The sequence below is a fragment of the Cetorhinus maximus genome, chromosome 16, assembly GCF_964194155.1.
Source record: "Cetorhinus maximus chromosome 16, sCetMax3.hap1.1, whole genome shotgun sequence".
In the NCBI taxonomy this organism is placed as follows: Eukaryota; Metazoa; Chordata; class Chondrichthyes; order Lamniformes; family Cetorhinidae; genus Cetorhinus; species Cetorhinus maximus.
Window position 1 is genome coordinate 41,878,221 of NC_135894.1, and position 20,801 is coordinate 41,899,021.

Genomic DNA, 20,801 nt, shown 5'->3' on the forward strand with positions numbered 1-20,801 from the left:
GTATACATAAAAATATTAATAGTTTTCTAAAAACGTATTATAATAGCCATAATATTAAAAGTACTAACACAGTGATTTATATTAACTGCATACAAAAAGCACTGAGACAGTTAAAAACTGCAAGTTATGCTACTCAATCTTAGCTGTCCTGTCAGATGGATGCAAGGCTTAACAAGTGGCAATGAGGTAAACAAATAAAATGAAAACTGGAGTGGCAATCTACCCTGATCACTCCTGTGGTCTATTACATATTAGGATTTTCAGAGAACTTGCCTATTTTCTTAGTGAGGAGGAGATACAGAGCGGCAGAGATCCAAAGGGTGGGAGGAAAAATAAATGAAAAAAGTCAAACATTGACAGTTTAATTATTTCATATAGTGTACTGTGCAGCCATTTAAGAAATGTTACCATTCAAGGAGTTTAACTGATAAACAATTAAGGTGGAAGTCCCTGGTAGCTCAAAGGGTTTAAACAAGTGAGTAGCTGAACCCATGAAGATTTGAGATTCATTTCCTGGTCTGTGCTGAGTTAGTTGAACTCAATTGTCTTCACCTACTCTGGATTAGGGAGGGAGAAGTCAGCCAGAGAACCTGCTGCTGAAAGCTGGTGGAAATGCTTGCATGGACACTATCGGGCTGAGTTGCATGCTGATAACTCACTGTCAAAGCTTGCATGTGACTAACAGCAACTTAGGCAGGTGTCAGAGGGTGCCAAGCACCTATGAAGGGTATACCAATGAGTTACTCTGGAGAGGTGGGAAGGGGAGAAAATTGACAAGGAAAAAACCTTCAGGTGAAATTGTGTTAAAAATATTCGGCTGAGATTCAGCTCAGAACTAAAGAAATACAACTTGCAATTCTCATCACATTTGTTAAATGTCAGCGGAACCTTTATTCGAAGCATCGTCACACAGGTAAAGGGAAAACCTGAGACTCCACTTTCAATAGATTGATACCAACTAACAGTTAAATAAAGGTGGAGTGGAGCCAACAGGGCTGTATTATTCACTCCATAGATACGTTTGGCAGAGGCATTCAGCTTTTTTTTTAAAAGTACTGTAAGATGATCACAGCACAGATGACACAGATGTAGCTAGATATTCATGTGGCGGGCATTGTACTGATAATCTGGAATGTTCCTTGACAATTCATCTAAAAATATTTTAAAATGCTTCAGTCACAAAAATAATTAAAATGCGTCTAGTGACGTTATACTCAATTTCACCCAAAATAGTATATTACTAGAAATATGTGTTTGTAATTATTTAATATGGCAAGAAAATATTCTTAGAAAAATCAAAACTCTAAACATCTAATTAAGCTCAGCAAAGTATCAGTTAGTGATTTAGGGATCTGTCATTCTCCTTATAAGTAGCATTTTGGATAGGTTAAATTGAGAGCAAATGGCTGTAATTACAATAAATCATATGGGAAAAATGAAATGCTTTAAGACCACAGCCATTAAATTGTGAGACTCTGTTCCTAGCATGGAGTCTCACTGACCAGGAGAATCAGAAAAGGAGCATGGCGCATCCAATATACAGCACTCCCAATTTTCACCCATTGATTTTGGGGCTAAATTGTTTCATCCTACACCAGGAGTGTTAAACACTAGGGGCAGAAATGTTCGCTCAGCGGGCATGCACGCGCCCGACCCACTCGAGTGTGAAATGACACACGTTGATGTCGGTCGAGCGTGCCGACGTCAACATGCACTCACGCAATAGTTTGGTTGGTGGGCGCATGCCGGAGCTGGCAGTGCGTGTGTCGACATCTAAAAGGTCTGTTAAGGCCATTAAGTTGTCAATTAAATTAAAATTTTTGTTACCCTTCCAACCTAACAGTTGGTGGGCAGGCGAAAAGGCCAAGCGGCTGTTGCATTTTTTTGGAAACCTCATCCAAGAGCGGGATGAGGTTTCCAAAAGCAAATAAAGATGAAATAAAAACTTTAAATTTTCATTAATAACATGTCCCTGCTCATGTGACAGAGCGTGGTGCATGTTTTATTACATTTTTATTTCAAAAAATATTTCTTCATCTCCCTGAGGCATCTCGGCACAGGCAGCGCTCAGCGCTGCTGATTGTGTTTCACGCTGAGCGGGCCTTAATTAGCCCACCTGCGTGAAATTGTGGTGCGGTGCCGATCGCGGATGGCGGTCAGCTTGTCGACCGCCCCTGCCGAGCTCACCTGTCAAGGGCAAAATTCTGCTCTAGATGTAGCGGAGAAGACTGCAGAGCTGTAAGCTTCACAATCCCTCTAAATTCATTGGGCTGAATTTTGCCGTCGGTGAGCAGGGGGCGGGGCCCGCTTGCCGACGCGCAAAGTGACACGGGATGATGTCATCCTGCTCCATTTAAGTCTTCAGGAAGGTGGGGGTGCAGCAAAATCAGCTGCGGGCCCGCCGACCTGTCAATGGCCAATTGAGGGCATTGACAGGGTCATTAAAACAATTAAAGGACCTGCCCGTCCAATCTTAAGGTTGGCGGGCAGGCCAGGAGCCCCGGCAGGGAATGAAGTTTCAAGTAGGGTTTAATAAAGATTTAGTGAAATTTATTAACATGTCCCATCTCATGTGACATTGTCAAATGAGGGGGACATGTTAAGGATTTTTTTTTCTCTATTTTTAATGTTTATACAACTGTCAGCGATCTCCCTGAGGCAGCACTTTGCCTCAGGGAGATGTGCGCTTTTCCGTGCGCATGCGTGAAAGAGTGCACTCTCGCTTTTGGGGAATCCCCCCCGCCCGCACAGGAAGTGCATAGTGCTTCCCGCCGGGTGTCACGCTGGGCGGGCCTTAATTGGCCCGCCCACTTAAAATGGCGGCGGGCCCCGCTTCTCTGGCAGGGATCGGCTCCCCGTCCGCCGGAGATTGGGTCGGGCCCGCCCGTCCGGTAGGCAGAAATTCTGCCCATTAACTGATGTTTGTACCTGTGGGAAGTACATTGATAAAGAATATAATAGGTGGTGTTTTCCAAGCATTGCACAGTGCTGTACGTCCACTCCTACAAATAAAGTTGCAACGTTGAAACATTAATTTCACACAATGTTTGGTTAATGTGCTTGATCTTCAATTGTATCATTTTGCTGGAACAAAGCACTGTTTTGAATTTGTCCACCAAAATTAGCTCCTTTAATATGATGCCACCAGAAGCTGTTTTCTTCCTGTCTCCCACACCCTAACCTAAATCTTGTGGTTGTTCAGCCCTATCACTGAAATCATTGACACGACTTGCATCATGGTCATGATAGTTTGCTTTTGCTAGAGAGTGATCTTGCTCTGGTGAAGGAAGGGATAGTGACAGAGCAAATTGTTGTTCCATTGAACTGAACCATGGCCATTTTGATCACAGCAGAACCAGGGGAAATTCCAGACGCCTTCCCAAAATGAAGGGGAGAAACATTCAGACAACCTGGGCAACATTGGTGCACAAGGAGGTCTTTTGGCTCAGTAGGGAGCACTCCCGCCTCTGAGCCAGAAGCTCCAGGCTCAAGTCCCACTCCAGGGCTTGTTGGCCGTGTGTTCACGACATGGTTCAACAGGCTGATACTCAGCCTGCTAATCCTCCAACATTTCTCCACTATTCTCCAAAGGGAAAAAATGTGCACATGAAGATACGAAACAAACAAACATCGGTGTAAATCTGGTAGCTAAAGAAATACACTTGCGGAAGCCCAGAAGCAGATACCCTAACATAATAATGGTGCGTAAAGGACAGCAAATTAAAAAAAACTTAAAATGTAAGTCCAATATTAAAATAGAAAATAGAAAGATTAAAAATCCCAGTGCCGTAGTGAAACTATTCTGATGCCCTAAGAAAATGGCGGAAAGATTTTGCTGTAAACAGCAAATGAATTGAGCTTTTGCATGGGCAAGTTGCTGTTAACTGGACATTCAAATCATCCAGCCTCCTCCAGCATCTGGATCTTGTATGAACAGGACAAGTTACTGTCTATCTCCTTAACTAATTAGATTGAAGGATTGTTAATAAGTAGCACAGAGTCTAAAATAGGAAGTGTAAATTAGAATAATGAATTCAAAGTCAAATCACATGCAGAAAGTGAAATAATAAGCGAAAGATTGGATTAAGGGACAGTTATAAAAAAGGCAGAAGAAAGTAAACTTTATTTCAATAAAAAAGTCAACTTCCAATGCAGAGAGATTGTTTGGCAGTAAATCAAGACATATTCATGCTGTTATAAAAGTAGTTAGGCTGGAATGGACAAGCACTAATTTTCCGTGGCAAGATTGGTCTTTATCTACAATGTCAGTACAGGAATCTCATGCGTTTAATATACTTGAATGGAGACCTGGACAGCAAGATGCTGCTTTCATACAACTGACGGAGGAGATAGCACGATCTGGATTTCTGTGTTTAACTGCACATGTACGCTTGCTGGAAGTTGTCTGATTTGTGAAAAACAGTGAGCCATGTAAGCCGCACTGTTATTTTCACAGCTAAATTTGGCCCATTAGCATGGCAGCACACAACTTCTCGCTCCCTAGTATGTAGGGATGTTGAACATGAGGCAGCTGACCTAAATGATCTAACCTGCAAAAGCAACTGGGTTCAGTGGAGACCAAGTTGGAAAACGTACCAAACAATTTATGCTGGAGTAAGGGGAAGGAAAATCAGCCCCAATGTATTCCCAATAACAAAAATGTCACTGATATATACTGTCAACAGTGAGTTTCTCATTTGAGTCGGTTGATCCATGCGAGATGCTGAATAGAATGAGGCACATTTTCTAAGCAATAGATTTTTAATCTTTAACTCACTAATTGTGTCAGGGAAACTCAGGTGGTATCATATTGCTCTATTTTTCATATTTGTTGACTTACTGGCATTCTTTAAAACTAAATGGTTTCAATACTATTTTCCTTTGGGTAACTTTTAGAAAAACAACCAAATGGGATTGGGTGTCTCATGATGAGACTAAATTGTATGAGGAAAATTTGCATGGGGAAGAAAGTGGTATAGAGGTCATGATGTTGAAGTACTTAAGATCATCAAGGGAATCGATAAGCTAGATCCCAGAATGTCATTCAATCTTGGCACTAACTCTAGGACAAGGGTAGATGAGTTATAGTGAATACACATTTAAGGTATAACTTACTTAGGAGTGTGGCAAACTATGAGGAAGATTGTAGGAAATTATAAGAAAAACAATGGTCACAGAGTGGGCAGATAAATAGAAAATGCAGATTAAATTCAATGAAGAGCAACACTGTAGTACATTTGGGAAAAGAACATTGAAAGCAAGCTTAAAACTCTTAACATAGTGGAGAAACAAAATGATCTTGGGTTACATATCTTTAAAAGTGGGAATACAGACGGCAAAGGCAATAAAAGGGCAAATGGGATTTTAAGTTATTTGAAAATGAAAATAAAAGCAAAGAAATTAAATTGAATATGGAGAAGATATTGGTTTGGTGAAGGATCACAGACCTGAAATGTTAACTCTTTTTCTCTCTCCACAGATGCTACCTGAACTGAATATTTCCAGCGTTTTCTGCTTTTATTTTTGGTTTGGCCATAGTTGAGGTTTCCTTGCAATACTGGTCAATAGAAAGAAGGGAACAATGGGAGAGGTTGCATATTTCTACCAGCTGGGTTCCCATGAGTGCAGATATAATGACAACGCCCCTTGTTGCCTCCAGGGCACCAGCTAACCCCCATATACGAACCAAAACCAATTTTGTTCTATCAACAGTGAGGTGATCTCAGACTACTACAACTGAATAAAGGAAGGTGACTGCAAAATACTCTGGGACGAGACGTTTATTTTGCAACAGTTTGATGGTGCCACCATCCTTTGAAGGACCAGGGAGGACAGAACTGCAACACACTTGGACCCTCTCTACTCGGGGACACCACCACAGGATACTGTGGAGTTGCCATTTATTCTATGGTGCTCTACAGGTTCCTGATGCCCTCCTGCAAGCAAAGCAGATGTCAGGGCAACACAAAGGAACATATTACTATTACACAAATGATTTGACACCATGGAATTTGACTGGCTAGGACTGTCATTCAAATAGCGCTGTTTATGTGCCTGCACTGACAGCAGAATTGGTTCTATAAAGCTTACTAGGTCAATTCATCTATTATGAGGAGTGTAGGCAGATTTATAGTTAAAGCAATTATTTTAGCAACTGGCTCTGTTCAGTTTCAAGCAATTTTAATTAGCTTTTGCTTTAAATATTTGGTTATGATTTCAGCTTACCTTAGTACAACAACACTATAAAATGTCACGTTGATTTACAAGTAAAACAAGACCAGAAGGCATTTGTAATCTTTACTGACCCAATAACATCAAATGTAATGTCCTTTCCTCTTTCTGCACTTGTATGTGTGGCTCTCAGTTTACAAACTTCCTGCTGTGCCCATGCTGCTTATTTTGTGCCTTTAGAATTTGTAGCTTACTGTGTTTAGACACATTCTCATTCATTTCCCTCAGTTTTACAATTATTTTCTTTTGCATTAAAAGCAAAGAGAATTTCAAAAAATACTTCATTTATATTTACATAAGGTGAATCCTTGCTCATCTATCAATCACAATCTCATTTAAACTAGAAGCTTGAATAAATCTCTGCAATAACAAAGAATACTTTTCTCCTTTTGTTTTACCGCATTTGGGCTTTTAAGATTAAAAATTAAACAGCTCAGTAGTCAGTTACGGCATCCTACAAGCTTTGTCTCCTCTCTGCATCCTCACTCTGCTGTAGTTAAGACTCATTAAGCTGTGTTCTGCTGTAAGTCATTCTTTCTAACGGCCTCATAGCTGTGGAAGTGCTTCAGCCTTCCTTTCTATTATCAGCCGGCTTTTAAAACTCCAGCCTGACATCATCCAATTACTACTTCCTTCTCTCTCTCTCTTCAACCTTACACTCCAACATGAAAATAGTAGCACTAAGTTAATCAGCTACACATATTGAGAACAGTCGTGTTAAACTGTCAATTTCACATGGGTTTAGTGGAGTAACAACCGCAATGATATTTTGGAAATTTTCCATTTGATTTATCTTGCAGTAATTTTTTTAAACCACATACAATCATAAAGATTATGCAATGCAGAAGTTGAAATGTGCCTTCAGAATTTCGTGTTATCATGTATCTCTTCAGTCTCCCTGACTCACATATCTGTTGCTAGATCTCTACAAATAGCCCTTTTCATTAACCTCTAGGAGACACAGAGTACTACTCAAAAATTAATTTCCTCCTGCTCCAGCATGGTTTGCCAGTGCTGTTTAGATGAGGATGGTATATCAAATCGATTTTATTTTATGCCATACTTCATCCTATGATCCTATGATTCATGGTTTGGCAGTAGGCTGACCTCACAACCTGATTGGTAAAATAGCAGCTACTGGATTTGAAAGAGATACTGTAAAATTTAAGCATAGCAAAAACTTGCATTTGTACAACACAGCTAACATAGAAATATGTTCCAAAGTGCTTCACACAGGCGTATTCAAAGAAATTGATGCTGAGCCAGATGAGATATTAGTAGAGGTGATCTAAAGCTTGGTTAAGGAGGTGGACTTTGTGCAGAGTCTTCAGAAAGGAAAGGGAGGTGCAGTGGCAGAGGGATTTAGGGAAGAAATATCACAGCAAGCGATCTAGATGGCTGAGGAAATGGCTGCCAATGGTGGGGCAAAAATAAGGGGAAAAGCATAAAGGTGGATGTAAACTAGCAAGAAACATAAAAATGGACTATAAAAGCCTTTATAGGTAAGTAAAAAGGAAGATTAGCAAGGATAAATGAGGGTCCATTACAGGCAGAGACAGGAGAATTTATAATGAAAAATAGGAAATGGTAGAGAAGTTAAATAATTACTTTGCGTTTGCATCTGACTTCACAGAGGAAGATACAAGAAATCTCCCAGAAATAATAGCAAACCAAGGGACTTATCAGAATGAGGAACTGAAGGCATTAATATTAGTAAAAAACTAGTATTGGAGAAATTAATGGGACTAAAAGTTGATAAACCCACTGGACCTGATGATCTACATCCCAGAGTGTTGAAAGAGCTGGCTATAGAGATAGCGGATACATTGGTCATCTTTTAAAATTCTATAGATTTTGGAACGGTTCTTGCAGATTGTAAGGTAGCAAATGTAACCCCACTATTTAAGAGAGGAAGGAGAGAGTAAACCAGGAACTACAGACCTATTAACCTGATGTCAGTAGTAGGGAAAATACTAGAATCAATTATAAAGGATGTGATAACTGGACACTTAGAAAATAATGATCTGATTGGGCAGAGTCAGGTTTATGAAAGGGAAATCATGTAAGACAAACCTGTTGGAGTTTTTTTGAGGATGTTACTAGCAGAATAGAGAAGGCTTTTGATAATGTCCCACACGGGAAGTTAGCAAACAAAATTAGAGCACATGGCATAGGGAATAATATTCTGGCATGGATTGAGGATTGGTTCATGGACATAAATGGGTCATTCTCAGGGTGGCAGGCTGTGGCTAGTGGGGTACCGGGTACCGCAAGGATCAGTACCTGGGCCCCTGCTGTTCACAATCTACATCATTGATTCGGATGTGGGGAAAAAAATGTAATATTTCCAAGTCTGTGGATGACACAACACTAGGTGAGAATGTGACTTGTGAGGAGGATGCAAAGAGACTTCAAGGGGATTTGGGCAGGCCTAGTGAGTAGGCAAGAACATGGTGGAAGGAATATAATGTGAATAAATGTGAGGTTATTCATGCATTTATTGCACATCCCTAATTGCCCTTGAGAAGATGGTGGTGACCCACCTTCTTGAACTGCTGCAGTCTATGTGGTGTAGGTACATCCACAGTGCTGTTAGGAAGGGCATTCCAGGATTTTGACCCAGCGACAGTAAAGGAACGGCGATATATTTCCAAATCAGGATGGTGAGTGCCTTGGAGGGGGAACTTCCAGGTGGTGGTATTCCTATGGAGGAGGAGGAGAAGTGGAGAGTTGCAGGGAGGGGTTTTGTAGTGTTGGATGAGGTTACAGAGGTAAGGTGGGGCAAGGCAAGCACAAGGACAAAAGTTTTAAATTTAAGGCATTGGGAGCCAAATTAGTTCAGCAAGGACAGAGGCAATGGAGTTGGTGCAGGGCAAGATCCAGGCAGCAGAGTTTTGGGTGAACCAAAGTTTACGTAGGGTGGAGGATGCAAGGCCTGCCAGGGGTGCATTGGAATAGTGTTTGGAGAATACAAAGATATAGATGAGGATTTCAGCGGAAGAACATTTAATTAAATTCTGAATTTATGTTTAAGCTACGGAAATGGTAAACACCATGATAATTCTCAAGACACCTGTGAGGTGTTGGATTTAACTGTAAAAACTGAAATGTGTTATGGGCCTGTGGACTTATCAGCAACGGCAGCAGTGTTATGTGTGTCTTGGAATTTCAGGGCAAAAATAGCTTATTTTATCTTTTTCTATCCATATATTCCTGTTTATCTGTATCATAAGCACTTACAACCCTTATAAGTGGTCAGACAAAGGAGACATTCATCTCATCAGCCTGGGTAATATTCACACTCTGATCCTGAAAGTGAAAGGACAGCACTGCATCACCCAAGTCTATGGATAGTTTGTTTATTTAAAGCACAACCATGTTATGGAGAAAAAAAATCTATTTACAAGACCCATGATGGATTAAAAAAAAATTCAATCATCTGAGCTTCAGGGAGGTATATGACATCTATTCACTTCCTCTAGTATGCAATTCTGTGACATAATTTACAAGAATTATTCTTGTGCATCCAGAGTGGATCCACAGGAAACAATGGAGGCCTTGGCTTCGGTATCATATGAGAGCAGATTCAAGCTGCAGAACCCCAGGAAACCACATTATCTGCTGTGCATGTTGCAACTAAGATTCATGTGAGTTGACCGTTATTCTTTAAATAATGAAGGACACCCAGTACAAAACAGCAAGATGATGTGATCGTATATTATGGCTATTTGCAAAGGGACTGAGAGTGATCATGATAGGATAAGCACCCCCCAGACTGTTTCTTTATACTAGGTGGAAGATGATGTATGATGGTGAACAACTTGAAAGTGGGGGTGGTAGCGAGGGAAAGAGAAACAGAAAACATATAAATTGGTTTGTGCTTGATGCAGTCATGCTTGGTGATACTAAGGCTCAGCTTCATAGTAATTGTCCTAAATGGGAGAATTTTAGCCCCCAAAAAAGAGTGGGTAGGAGTCAGGTGAGAAGTTAAAATTTTAGAAATATTAAACTGCCTCTAAGCTGCTGACTTCGGGGTTTAATGCAGCTGGGATAACCCACTCTCAGGAGGCAGAAATGGTCATTTAAATATTTTATTTAGGCTGGCAGCTTACCTTCTTCCATTGGATCAGATGCCCCCTTCCCCATAAAAAGACACTCAAAATTGGACTCCCCTCCTGGGGTTGGGGATTGGACACCCCCACGCAGATGCTCCCACAAGCAGCTACAGGCCCCTTACTGGTGGCCTGCTCCCAAGTGCTCCTCGTCCAACTGGAAGACAAGCCTGTCACTCAGACTGGCTTCAAGGCAGGGATCCTGCTAAAAGTTATGGAAACCGGGACTTCTGAGTTACCCTATCAAGCTCCCACTTCCCTCATCCCTCTTCTAAACCCGCTCTTGTCAACGCAGGAGCTAAAGATTCAAAAAGAAACATTTTGTTCAGTTCATTTCACCTATAGTTAATATATATTAAAATAGTAAAAATGTATCCCCAATTCTTTAAACATGCAAAAATAGTGTACTCTAAATTATTTCTTAAATCAAGATAGAACTCCAGCACTTTTCAAACCACCAAATCGATGTCCAACTTATCTAATATTTTTCAATACTCAGTTCTGTGAGAATGTGTAAAAATTTTATGCTTTTTGAAATTATATTTTTTTCTCTGCTGGTTTACTCTTTTTAGGCCACCAGAGGACAACTCTTGCCAATATCATTTTCCTTCAAACACTAGGTTGTGATACTATGAGCTGAGGACACCTTCAGAGTTCCCATCAATGCCACTCAGTGACTGCCAAACAGGATGTCTGTTTTGATGGGCAGGACTAGTCCTGACAGCATTCTCTCTATCCAGCATTGTGGAAGAGGATTAAGAAATGGCAATGTCAGTTGTGGCTCAGAGGTTACAGTCTTAGCTCCCAGTTAGAAAGCTGAGTTCAAATCCCACTCCTGAGACTTGAGCACATAATCTTCAGTGCAGTACTGAGGAAGTGCTGTGCTATCTCAGACAACTTCTTTCAGAAGAGATGTCAAACTGCTATCTCGGTAGACTTAAAGATCACAAGAAACCATTTGAAGAAATTTAGAGTTTTCCCAATACTTTGGGCCTTGCTGAGGGTGTGAAAAGTGCTGTATAAATGCAAGTTCTATTAATACCAAGAACTCTGTGTTGGAAGTATAAGGTTTCACTATTACAATTATCAGGCTGTTATTATACTTTGTACTTCACGTAATTTGAATGCCTAATTCATATTTTAAAGTTCAGTTATGGGTTTTGGTCTGTTCTGCTGAAAGGCTACAGGGGGAAATTCGACTTTGGTGGAAGCATAAAATGGACAGCAATGAAATGGCCGTCCTTTATATAATTTTCCTGAACTTGCTTTCCGCTGAAGTCAATGAAAAGGAATTGGGGCAGTGTCTATCATGGGTAGCTGATTTGATAGTGCTGATTTTGTAGCCCCACAGAGGTACAATTTCACTCCCTATACATTAAAGCAGGGATTATCAAATGATGTGGAACAGGATGACCCAAAATCTTAAGTGTACGGCATTAGACTCCCAGTTTGCTTGATAGTTGAATTCAGTCACTATAATGGACTTCTCTCATTCCTACTTATGAGTTCAGTCAGATCTCACTTGACAATTGATTACTGTATGAGATTTTACATTTGGGGGCAAATGGAGTAAGAATAAATTGAGATGAGTGCCCAATTAATGCTGCTTTAGTGGTACTAATTGATCATAAAACAAGGTTGACGAGTGTCTAAAGTGTCTCTGCTGGAAAAGGCTTCAATTTGTAAAAACTTGAGGATAAATTCTTTCTTGTTTTCTCTATAGGTCAGATATCAATTACAAACAAGAAAGCAAGGAGGTAATCTGCAGCCAGGCTTCCATAAAACTGCACTGAGCTGACTGTCAGGAGGTTAAAGACAGCTCAGAGCAGTTTATGGTGAGAGCTAATTGTATCTTATTACAGCCATGGTGATGCACCACCTTGTTAGCCAGTATCTATTTTATACTTTTTATAGAGCTTCTACCAAACCATCAAAATCAAATGAAAAATGTTTCTAAGGCAGAATTGTCCCTTTCAATTAACACTACTTCTGTAACATTTTGTAGGAAAGCTTCAGTTTGCTACAGATAAGTACAATAATATAAGCAAGTATAAAAAACACAACAAAGTACCCAAACCAAGGGTAAAAACTAATGCCAAAATAACACCAGTAAAATTAGCTACTAAGCTACAAATTTTATGGGCCCGGACATCTACAGATAGCTGTAATGTTTGCTTGATCTTTGAAAAGAGCTATCTTCAGTAACCTGGGCACTTTAAGTAACTGATGTCAAAATAAAATTGTAAACATTTTTCAAAAAGAGGTCAAGTAGTTTTGGGTCTCCACCATTTTGTCTCAGTGTATACTAAGGATTCTGCAGCTGTGTATTTCCTCTCCTCTTCAACCTCCCTATCCCTTGAACAGTCTGCTTTCCTCACAGCTTGTTGTATAGGGACAAATGTAATATTTCCACTTATTATAATTTTGCCACACAACCTGAACCAGATAGGTAAGCCAGCCAAATTGAGAATGTGCTGTACTAAAAACATGCAAATTTAATTAAAGCGAAAAACAATTTTAAACTCAGTGCCCTCAATAAAGTAAATGTATTCATTTTGAAATAAAACACTGCACTTAACTTTCCAGATATGGTCATTACATCAATTTACTCAAACAATGTTCTCTTACTCAAAATTATTTTCTTATTTTTCTGATTAGCTTTAGACTATCATTTTTTTATTTTGTAACACAGCTACCAGACACAGCTGAAAGGAACAATCTCTTTAACTATGTGTTTATGTTTAGCGTGGTGCCTCCTCTACAAATCTGAAGCTTCTGTTCCAGTTTTATGACATTAAATATTAAGACCCTAGAATTAATAATGAGGGTTGACAGCTCATTTCTAGTGTCACGGAGGGGTTCTTCCTTTGTCTAGGAGTCCAACAGTGCACATGCTCAGTTGCAGGGTGTTTCTGTTGTCAGGGCCTCCTGTCCCTGGATGTCACGGTGGATGAATAAATTGCTCCTGTGCCATCATCACATGAGTCTGAGGAATCGCTTTCCAAATGGGCCATGTAGCGCACTGGCCCTGGCTGGTACTCCTTAATCAATGTCGTATCAGAAAATCTGGACTGGAAAGCAAGCTGAAAAAATGAATATGTCATGCACTGCAATAAAGGAATGATTTCAGGGACATGCTTGGTAGGGCTTTATGTCTTTTCCATCTAAAAGGTAATGTGTGAAAATTTAATAAAATTCATTATAATAAAAATACATGATTAGAACAAACAAAGTACACATAATAACAGTTCATGCAACAATGGTCTCTTAACCTTTTTAACTGTTCTGAGAATGTTAGGGACTTTTATTATTTTGAAGAAAAATTGAGAGGGCACTTTTGACCTGGCGAATAGGGCGAGGGAGTCAGTGCATGGAGTCATATTATCTTTCCCAATATATGAGCTACATGATTTCTGCTGAAAGGTTGCACCAAAATAAAATGATGAAGGAACAACTGGAAGAAAATAACCACAAAATAATTAACAAAAGCAGATTTACTAGCTAAATCTAATAAGGTAAAAAAAGACTGTAGAAATGTTGAAATGCAGAGCAAAGAAACTAAAGGGTTACTTTCAAGGTCAGGGTTAATAACAGACTAATTAATTGATGGAGCCAATGACATGGCATCAAAGCTACACTATTCATGAAAAGCTTTAGATGTACTTCTATGTTGAAATTCAACTTAATTTTGGCTGAAATACTTTAATCTGATCATCAGCCTGATGGGATACTGTTAAGTACTGTGTTGACGTGTGTTTTTTTGTAACATTATTATTAACTGGCTCAACAACAGGGTGCAGCTGCAGACAACTGTAATAAGCACAGATATCTCAAGGCTTTGACCCTGGTGCTTGCTGGAAGCATGGAAATCATACTGATCTACCAAAAGGCAAGTCACAGATTTCCTGTAGCCTAAAGCATGCTTTAACAATCTTGGTTCAGTGAGCAATGATAAACTCTGCTTTTGAATTTCTGTATACAAAAAAATTTAGGTTCAGCTGATAATACTTGGTGAACAGTTACAGAAACAGGAAATAGAGTCTGCATAAATTTGCTGCTGATATTCTACTTGAAGGTTTTTTTCCATTTTGCAGAAGGCGCAGCAGTTCTGTTCCTGACATAATTGTGGAATCTTGAGTAAGCAATAACAATTATTTGTGGTGATATTCCAGTCTTAACTTTGTATAAGACCAACAGCCTCGCCACAACCCTCCAAAGCTGGGAAGGGCAAACTTAAACATGGAATTAACTTTCCTCATCAACTCTGCTAATCTGCATGATCATGTCCAGGAACAAGAGGCGGAAGCGGGCTTTGTCTGGGGACTACTAAAGGGGGCTATAACATCCTATTGCTGAATAGACTAAACAGTAATCAAATCACTATACATAGGTAATATGACCATAACCTTAGGTTCGGGTGAAGATCTAATATTTAAATACAGCCCTCTTACAAAGGGTGCCACTAGGGGAAATCTATAATTCTTTCCGGGCTGCATAACATGATGGCCCCTCATTGGCCAACAATGCTGCACAACCTGTGGCCTCTTTGGTGGCCGGATTTGATGGTTCCCCATTCATTAATTGTGGTTAAATTAAGTGCCCTCTTAATTTTGGCAGGAGCCAGCAATGAAGGATCTGCCGGGCCCAACACAAGAAAATACAATCCCATTCAGTGCTTTAAGTCTTTTTTGTGGCAGTTCTCTCACTTTGACAGGAACTCTAGAGAAATGGCATAACTGGATATTTAATCATTTATCTGGTGTTCCAGTTAATATTACAGTGACAGAGCCACACACAATTCCACTCCCTGAAATTTTTCTGCAGTTACAGCTGTACAACAAACTTCAAATAAATAACATATGCATGAGTATTCATTTAAAAATAGACAACTGTATTTTTATAAAATATATTTCACAATTTATTACAATAACAACAACTTGTAATTATATAGCCCCGTCAAAATAGTAAAATGTCCCAAGGCATCTCAGAGGAGTGTTAGCGAACACATTTTGACACTAAGCTGCATAAGGAGATATTAGGACAGGTGACCAAAAGCTTGGTTAGAGAAAGGTTTTACTGAGCGTCTTAAAGGGGGATAGAGAGGTGGAGAGGTTTAAGGAGAGCGTTTGAGTGCTTGATGCCTTGATAGCTGAAGGCACAGCCACCAAGGTTTTTCTTTATTCCTTCATGGGATGTGGGTGTTGTTGGCAAAACCAGCATTTGTTGTCCATCTCTAATTGTTCTTGAACTGAACATTTCATTTAAACATTTAAGAGTCAGCCACGTTGCTTTGGGTCTGGAGTCACATGTAGGCCAGACTGGGTAAGGACAGCAGATTTCCCTCCTTAAAGGACATTAGTGAACCTGATGGGTCTTCACAACAATCATGGCTGCCATTACTGAGAGTAGCTTTAAATTCCAGACTGATTAATTGAATTTAAATTCCACCAACTGCCATGGTGGGATTTGAACACATGTCCCCAAAGTATTAACCTGGGCCTGTGGATTACTACTTCAGTAACATCACCACTATGTCACCACCAGAATTGGAAGAGCACAGATATCTCGGAGGGTTGTAGGGCTGGAGGAGATTACAGAGATAGAAAGAAGAGGCCATAGAGAGATTTGAAAACCAGTTTGAGAATTTTAAAATTCAGGCATTGCTTAACAAGGAGCCAATGTAGGTCAGCAAGCACAAGGGTGATGAACGAATGGGGCCTGGTGCATGTTAGGACGTGGACAGCAGAGTTATAGATGACCTCAAGTTTACGAAGGGTTAGATGTGGGAGTCCAGTCAGCAGTGCGTTGGAATAGTCAAGCTTAGAGGTAAACAAAGGTAAGAATGAGAGTTTCAGCGGCAGATGAGCTGAGACAGGAGTAAATTCAGGTGATAGCTTGGAGATGCAAATGGTGATGGCATAGATATGTGGTCGGAAACAACTCAGGGTCAAATATGACATCAAGGTTGCAAAGAGTCTGCTTCAGCCTTGGGGAGTTGCCAGGGAGAAGGATGCAGTTGGCAGCGAGGAAATGGAGTTTGGAGCGGGGGCTGCAGACATAGGTTTCCCAATATTTAGTTGGAAGAAATTTCTGCTCCATCAGTACAGGATATTGGACAAGCAGTCTGATAATTTAGAGACAGTGGAGAGGGTTGATAGAAGTGGTGGTGAGGTGGAGCTGTGTGTTGTCAGCGTACATGTGGAAACTGATGCTGTGCTTTCAGATAATGTTGCTGAGGGGCAACATGTAAATGAAAAATGGGAGGGTGATTTCTCTGCCCTCATGTTCGGTGTGCTCTTGGTGTGATCCATCTTCCCTAGGAAGACTGTAGTCTTACTCTGCTACTTGCATTAAACTGGTTTATTAACACCATATATAAACAGGTTACAGAGTAGGTATGTCTCTCCTGAGTACAGTGTGTTCCATACTGTCTCTTGAGAGTCCAGAACATGACTGCCTGATGTCACTGATACATCACTGTCTACATCATATATTAGCATATCTATTCTATTAACTCATTACGCTATAGAGGAACCATGGATAGATCCTTGGGGGACATCAGAGGTAATGGTGCAGGAGTGGGAAGAGAAGCTATTGAAGATGATTCTCTGGTAATGACAGGATAGATAAGAATGAAAACCAGGCAAGTGCAGTCCCATCCATGGAGAAGCAATGGAAGAGGATAGTGTGATCAATCATGTCAAAGGCTGCCAAATGGTTGAGAAGGATGAGGTGAGATAGTTTATCTTTGTCACAATTAAATAGGATGTCAGTTGTGACTTTGATAAGAGCCATTTTGGTAATGTGGCAGGAACAGAAAAATAATTGGAGGAATTCAAACCAGGAGTTCTGGGAAAGATGGGCATATATTTGGGAGGCGACAACACGTTCAAGGACTTTGGAGAGGAAAGGGAGGTTGGAAGTGGGGCAATAGTTTGCAATAGTAGAGAGAGCAAGGGTTGACTTTTTGAGGAGAAAGAGATGATGACAGCACATTTGAAGTTGTGGGGAGGAGCTGTACCTGAGGAGAGAGAACCGGTTCTCAATATCAGCTAGCATTGGAGCAAGGAAGGAAATTAAGCTGGGTGGTCTGCAGTTTAGTGAGAATAAAGCTGAGGAAACAGAAGTTGAGTCTCATAGACAAGATGAGGGAAATTAAAGGAAGATGCAAGTTTAGGGCTGGGCAGGGGGGAATGCCTAGAGGAAGTGTGGATGGTGTGCTAGGGGGAGGGTAATGGCAGGCACAGCCGATTGCATGTTCTCAATGTCAGTAACAAAGAAGTCAATCAACTGCTTGCACATTGTTTGAGGTAAGGGTGGAAGAGACAAGGGACAGGGGTTAACGAATACTGTTTGCAATAGAGAAAAGAAGCCAGGGGTTATCTTTTCATTTCAGGATGTTCAGGCATAGTGAGCAGTTTTAGCTGTCAAAAGCTGGATCTGGCAGTGAATGGCTAAACTGGGTGTCAGCCATATCCGTTCAAGTCTGGCATCCCTTGGACTTAAGGGAGTGGAGGTGAGGGCTGTAACATGGGGAATGGCCAGGATGAGATAGAGTAATGGCTTCATTGGGAACTAGAGCATCACAGGTGGAGCTGAGGATTTGGTTGAGCAAATCAGTAGCTACAGAAATGTAGTGGTGAATGGAGGGTCCAAAGACTAGAGAGTTGAAATATTCAAAATGAAGGAGAGAGTTCCTTCCCTGGGTGGACACGTAAAGAAGTAGGGTTGGAAGGGGGTTGTGGGTGGACTGCTATACAAGACAGTGATCAGAGATGCCTTAACTGTGATTGACACGATGGGAGTAGCGAGGTCATGTGAGATGGGATGGTCAAGGGGGTGACTGTGTACATGGGTTGGGGAGTTTATTTGGAGGGGCAGGTTAAGGGAGGATAAGAGGGCAGTGAACTCAGGGGAAAGAGAGCATGATGGGTTGAGACGGAGTTTGAAATCACCGAGGATGAGGATTCACTTAGTGCAGAGGCTGAGGGACAAAAGCAGAAAAGATATTTCAGTGAGAAATGTTTTATGGTATTTGGGAGAGTGGTAGAAAATAATGAGGACTTTAAGAGAGGTAAACGGGGTGGAACAAGGTGAGATGCTCAAAGCAGAAAAAGATGCCAGAAGAGTAGGTGAACAGACCACTGTGTGAATTGGTGATAAGAGCCTCACTACCACTGCAATGGTCTGGGTGAGGAAAGTTGTGGAAGATATAGCCAATTGTGGAAGAATGCTTCCACAAGTTTTTACAACAATTGATGATAGTTTCACCATTACTGAGACTAGCTTTCAATTCCAGATTTAATTAACTGAATTTAAATTCCACCAGCTGCCATGGTGGGATTTGAACCCATGTCCTAGAGTACTAGGCTCTAGTTTACTAGTCCAGTGATGTTATCATTGCACCACCATCTTCCCCCTATCATCAAACCTCAGCCAGGTTTCTGAGAAGCCCATGATGTCAATGCAATGAGCACATGGATGGCACAAAGTGATCAGACATTCTGGAGGGAGATGTGGAGAGAGGTGGTGAGAGCTGATCTGCTGGCAGAGTCCACAGGGTCAGGGCTGGGTGAGTTGGATGGGGTGGAGGTTGCTAAGATTATCCCCCATCAGGCTTGCAGGGCAGGAAGGTTGGCAAGACAGAATGATATGGCAATTAGGATTGCTGCTTGTAAGGAGCGACATGTGCCTTGAGGGGGGCCTTTGGAGATGCCAAAAGAGGTACATAGGGAAGAGGTAGGCTTATCTAAAAGGGTGTCAATGGCAGGAGAGTAGGAAGGTCAAAGAGTGCTGATAGATTGGTGTAGGGGTTTGGGAGGGCATATAAAAGATATTTAACTATTAGGAAATGAAAATTCCTAACTCATAATGGCTGTCTGCCTAACTGGGGTGCCATCTTCCTGTTATTTCCAGAACTCAAAACCCTTTCTAAGGCATGAAATGCTCAAATGCTTCATTGCTTTTGGTGTTGCAGCTGGGGATGAGGTGGTGGGACAGCAGCCAATCAGAAGTGCAGCAGTGTGAGAATCACACCCACCTTCCAGCATTGTTGAAGCCAGACTAATTTTAATACCATGGTTGAGTTTCTATGACTCACATAGGAAACTACATGCTGCCTCAGGTTTTAAAGTCCTGCAGCTACTTAAAGCAACAGAACAACTGATTTCTCAAGTTTGGGACTCAGGAGGCTTGTGGTCAAATGCAACATCTGGAGGAACAGCAGGAGATTTTTCAGGAGAAAATAAGGCAAAGGAGGGAACCATATTTTTAAAACACCAACAGGAGTTGTTATTGATCAGTAAATGTTACCTGTAGAGATGTTAAGTTCAGCTGGCTCCATGTTTCCCTGTCAAATCCAAACACAATGGCATTGGCCAGTCCATGCAGTGGAGCAGTAATAACATGGAGGAGAGTCAGGACGAAAACAGGATGGCTAGGATCAAATGCATTGTGCAGCCTATTATAGAGAAACAGAATAGAAAGTAATTAACAAATGCAATTTTCTTTTAACAAAATTCAACCAAAAAACTCTCAAGTAGTAAATTTACTTGTCAAATTACACATGCAGTTTACATCAGAGAATTACAGAAGCCAAACACAAATTCAAGGGAGTTCTTCCTGGATCTGTGCCCAGGCAGACTGCCTTGGTGCAGCAAATATCTGAAAAATCGACAGGTTTCTTTGCACACGTACAATCCAACCCAACCAATTCTCTGATATTCACTGTGGCCAGGGATCCAGTGCATCTGAGCAAAGATGCAGGGAAATCTCCCCAGTTATCTCTTAAGTCATTTTCCTTGACTGAACAAAAATGTGTAGCCAAGTGCAACATCCATCAAAAACTGAACCGATGGGCCTTATTAAAAGGTGGTCTCCTAACGTAGGCTCATTCAAGAAATGGTGTGAGATGGAGTCTTGTGCACATGGATGAAAGAATAACTTAATGGATGATAATGACTTCAAGATAGCAACTTAGGAACAGGAGTAGGCCGCTTAGCCCCTCAAGCCTATCCCACCATTGAATTAGATCATGGTTAAATCTGTGACCTAACTCCTTTGCTCCATTTCCCTTAATGCCTCAGGTAACAAAAATCTATCAATCTCAGACTTAAAGTTAACAATTGATACAACATCATTTGTGGAAGATTACACATCTGGTGATGGACATTTGGAACTCAGTGTGTATAATTGACACGGGAAGCTCTGTAATATTCCAGAACACTGCTGATGCTTGACCAGCCATTTTAAATTCACTAATTAAAGTTGGAGAGGTTCACTTGCCTCTAGGGTCTGGAATTCTTCTCACTCTGCTTTAGATTACCCTGCAGACCACAGCACTAATGGGTAGGATGCACCTAGCTGAATAAGCAGTGGAAAGCTGACCAGTAATCTGTTCTGCTTAGCTACATGATTAGCTGATTAAACTCCATTTGGGATTCCCAAGCCTCAGCTCTG

General features: G+C 40.9%; 1 protein-coding gene across 4 annotated transcripts in view; it reads right to left on the bottom strand.

Annotated features, from left to right (window-relative positions):
* Positions 1 to 2,569: 2,569 nt before the first annotated feature.
* The window catches only part of LOC144691557 (cyclic AMP receptor-like protein A), a 254,655-nt gene continuing 236,423 nt past the window's right edge, over positions 2,570 to 20,801 (bottom strand). For all 4 annotated transcript variants that reach the window (XM_078559757.1, XM_078559756.1, XM_078559754.1 and 1 more), the window contains 2 exons: positions 19,656 to 19,803; positions 2,570 to 13,426 (listed from right to left, as the gene is read on the bottom strand). In XM_078559757.1, coding sequence (XP_078415883.1) covers positions 13,262 to 13,426; positions 19,656 to 19,803 — 313 coding nt within the window. In that variant the 3' untranslated portion in view covers positions 2,570 to 13,261. The remainder of the gene's footprint in view (positions 13,427 to 19,655; positions 19,804 to 20,801) is intronic.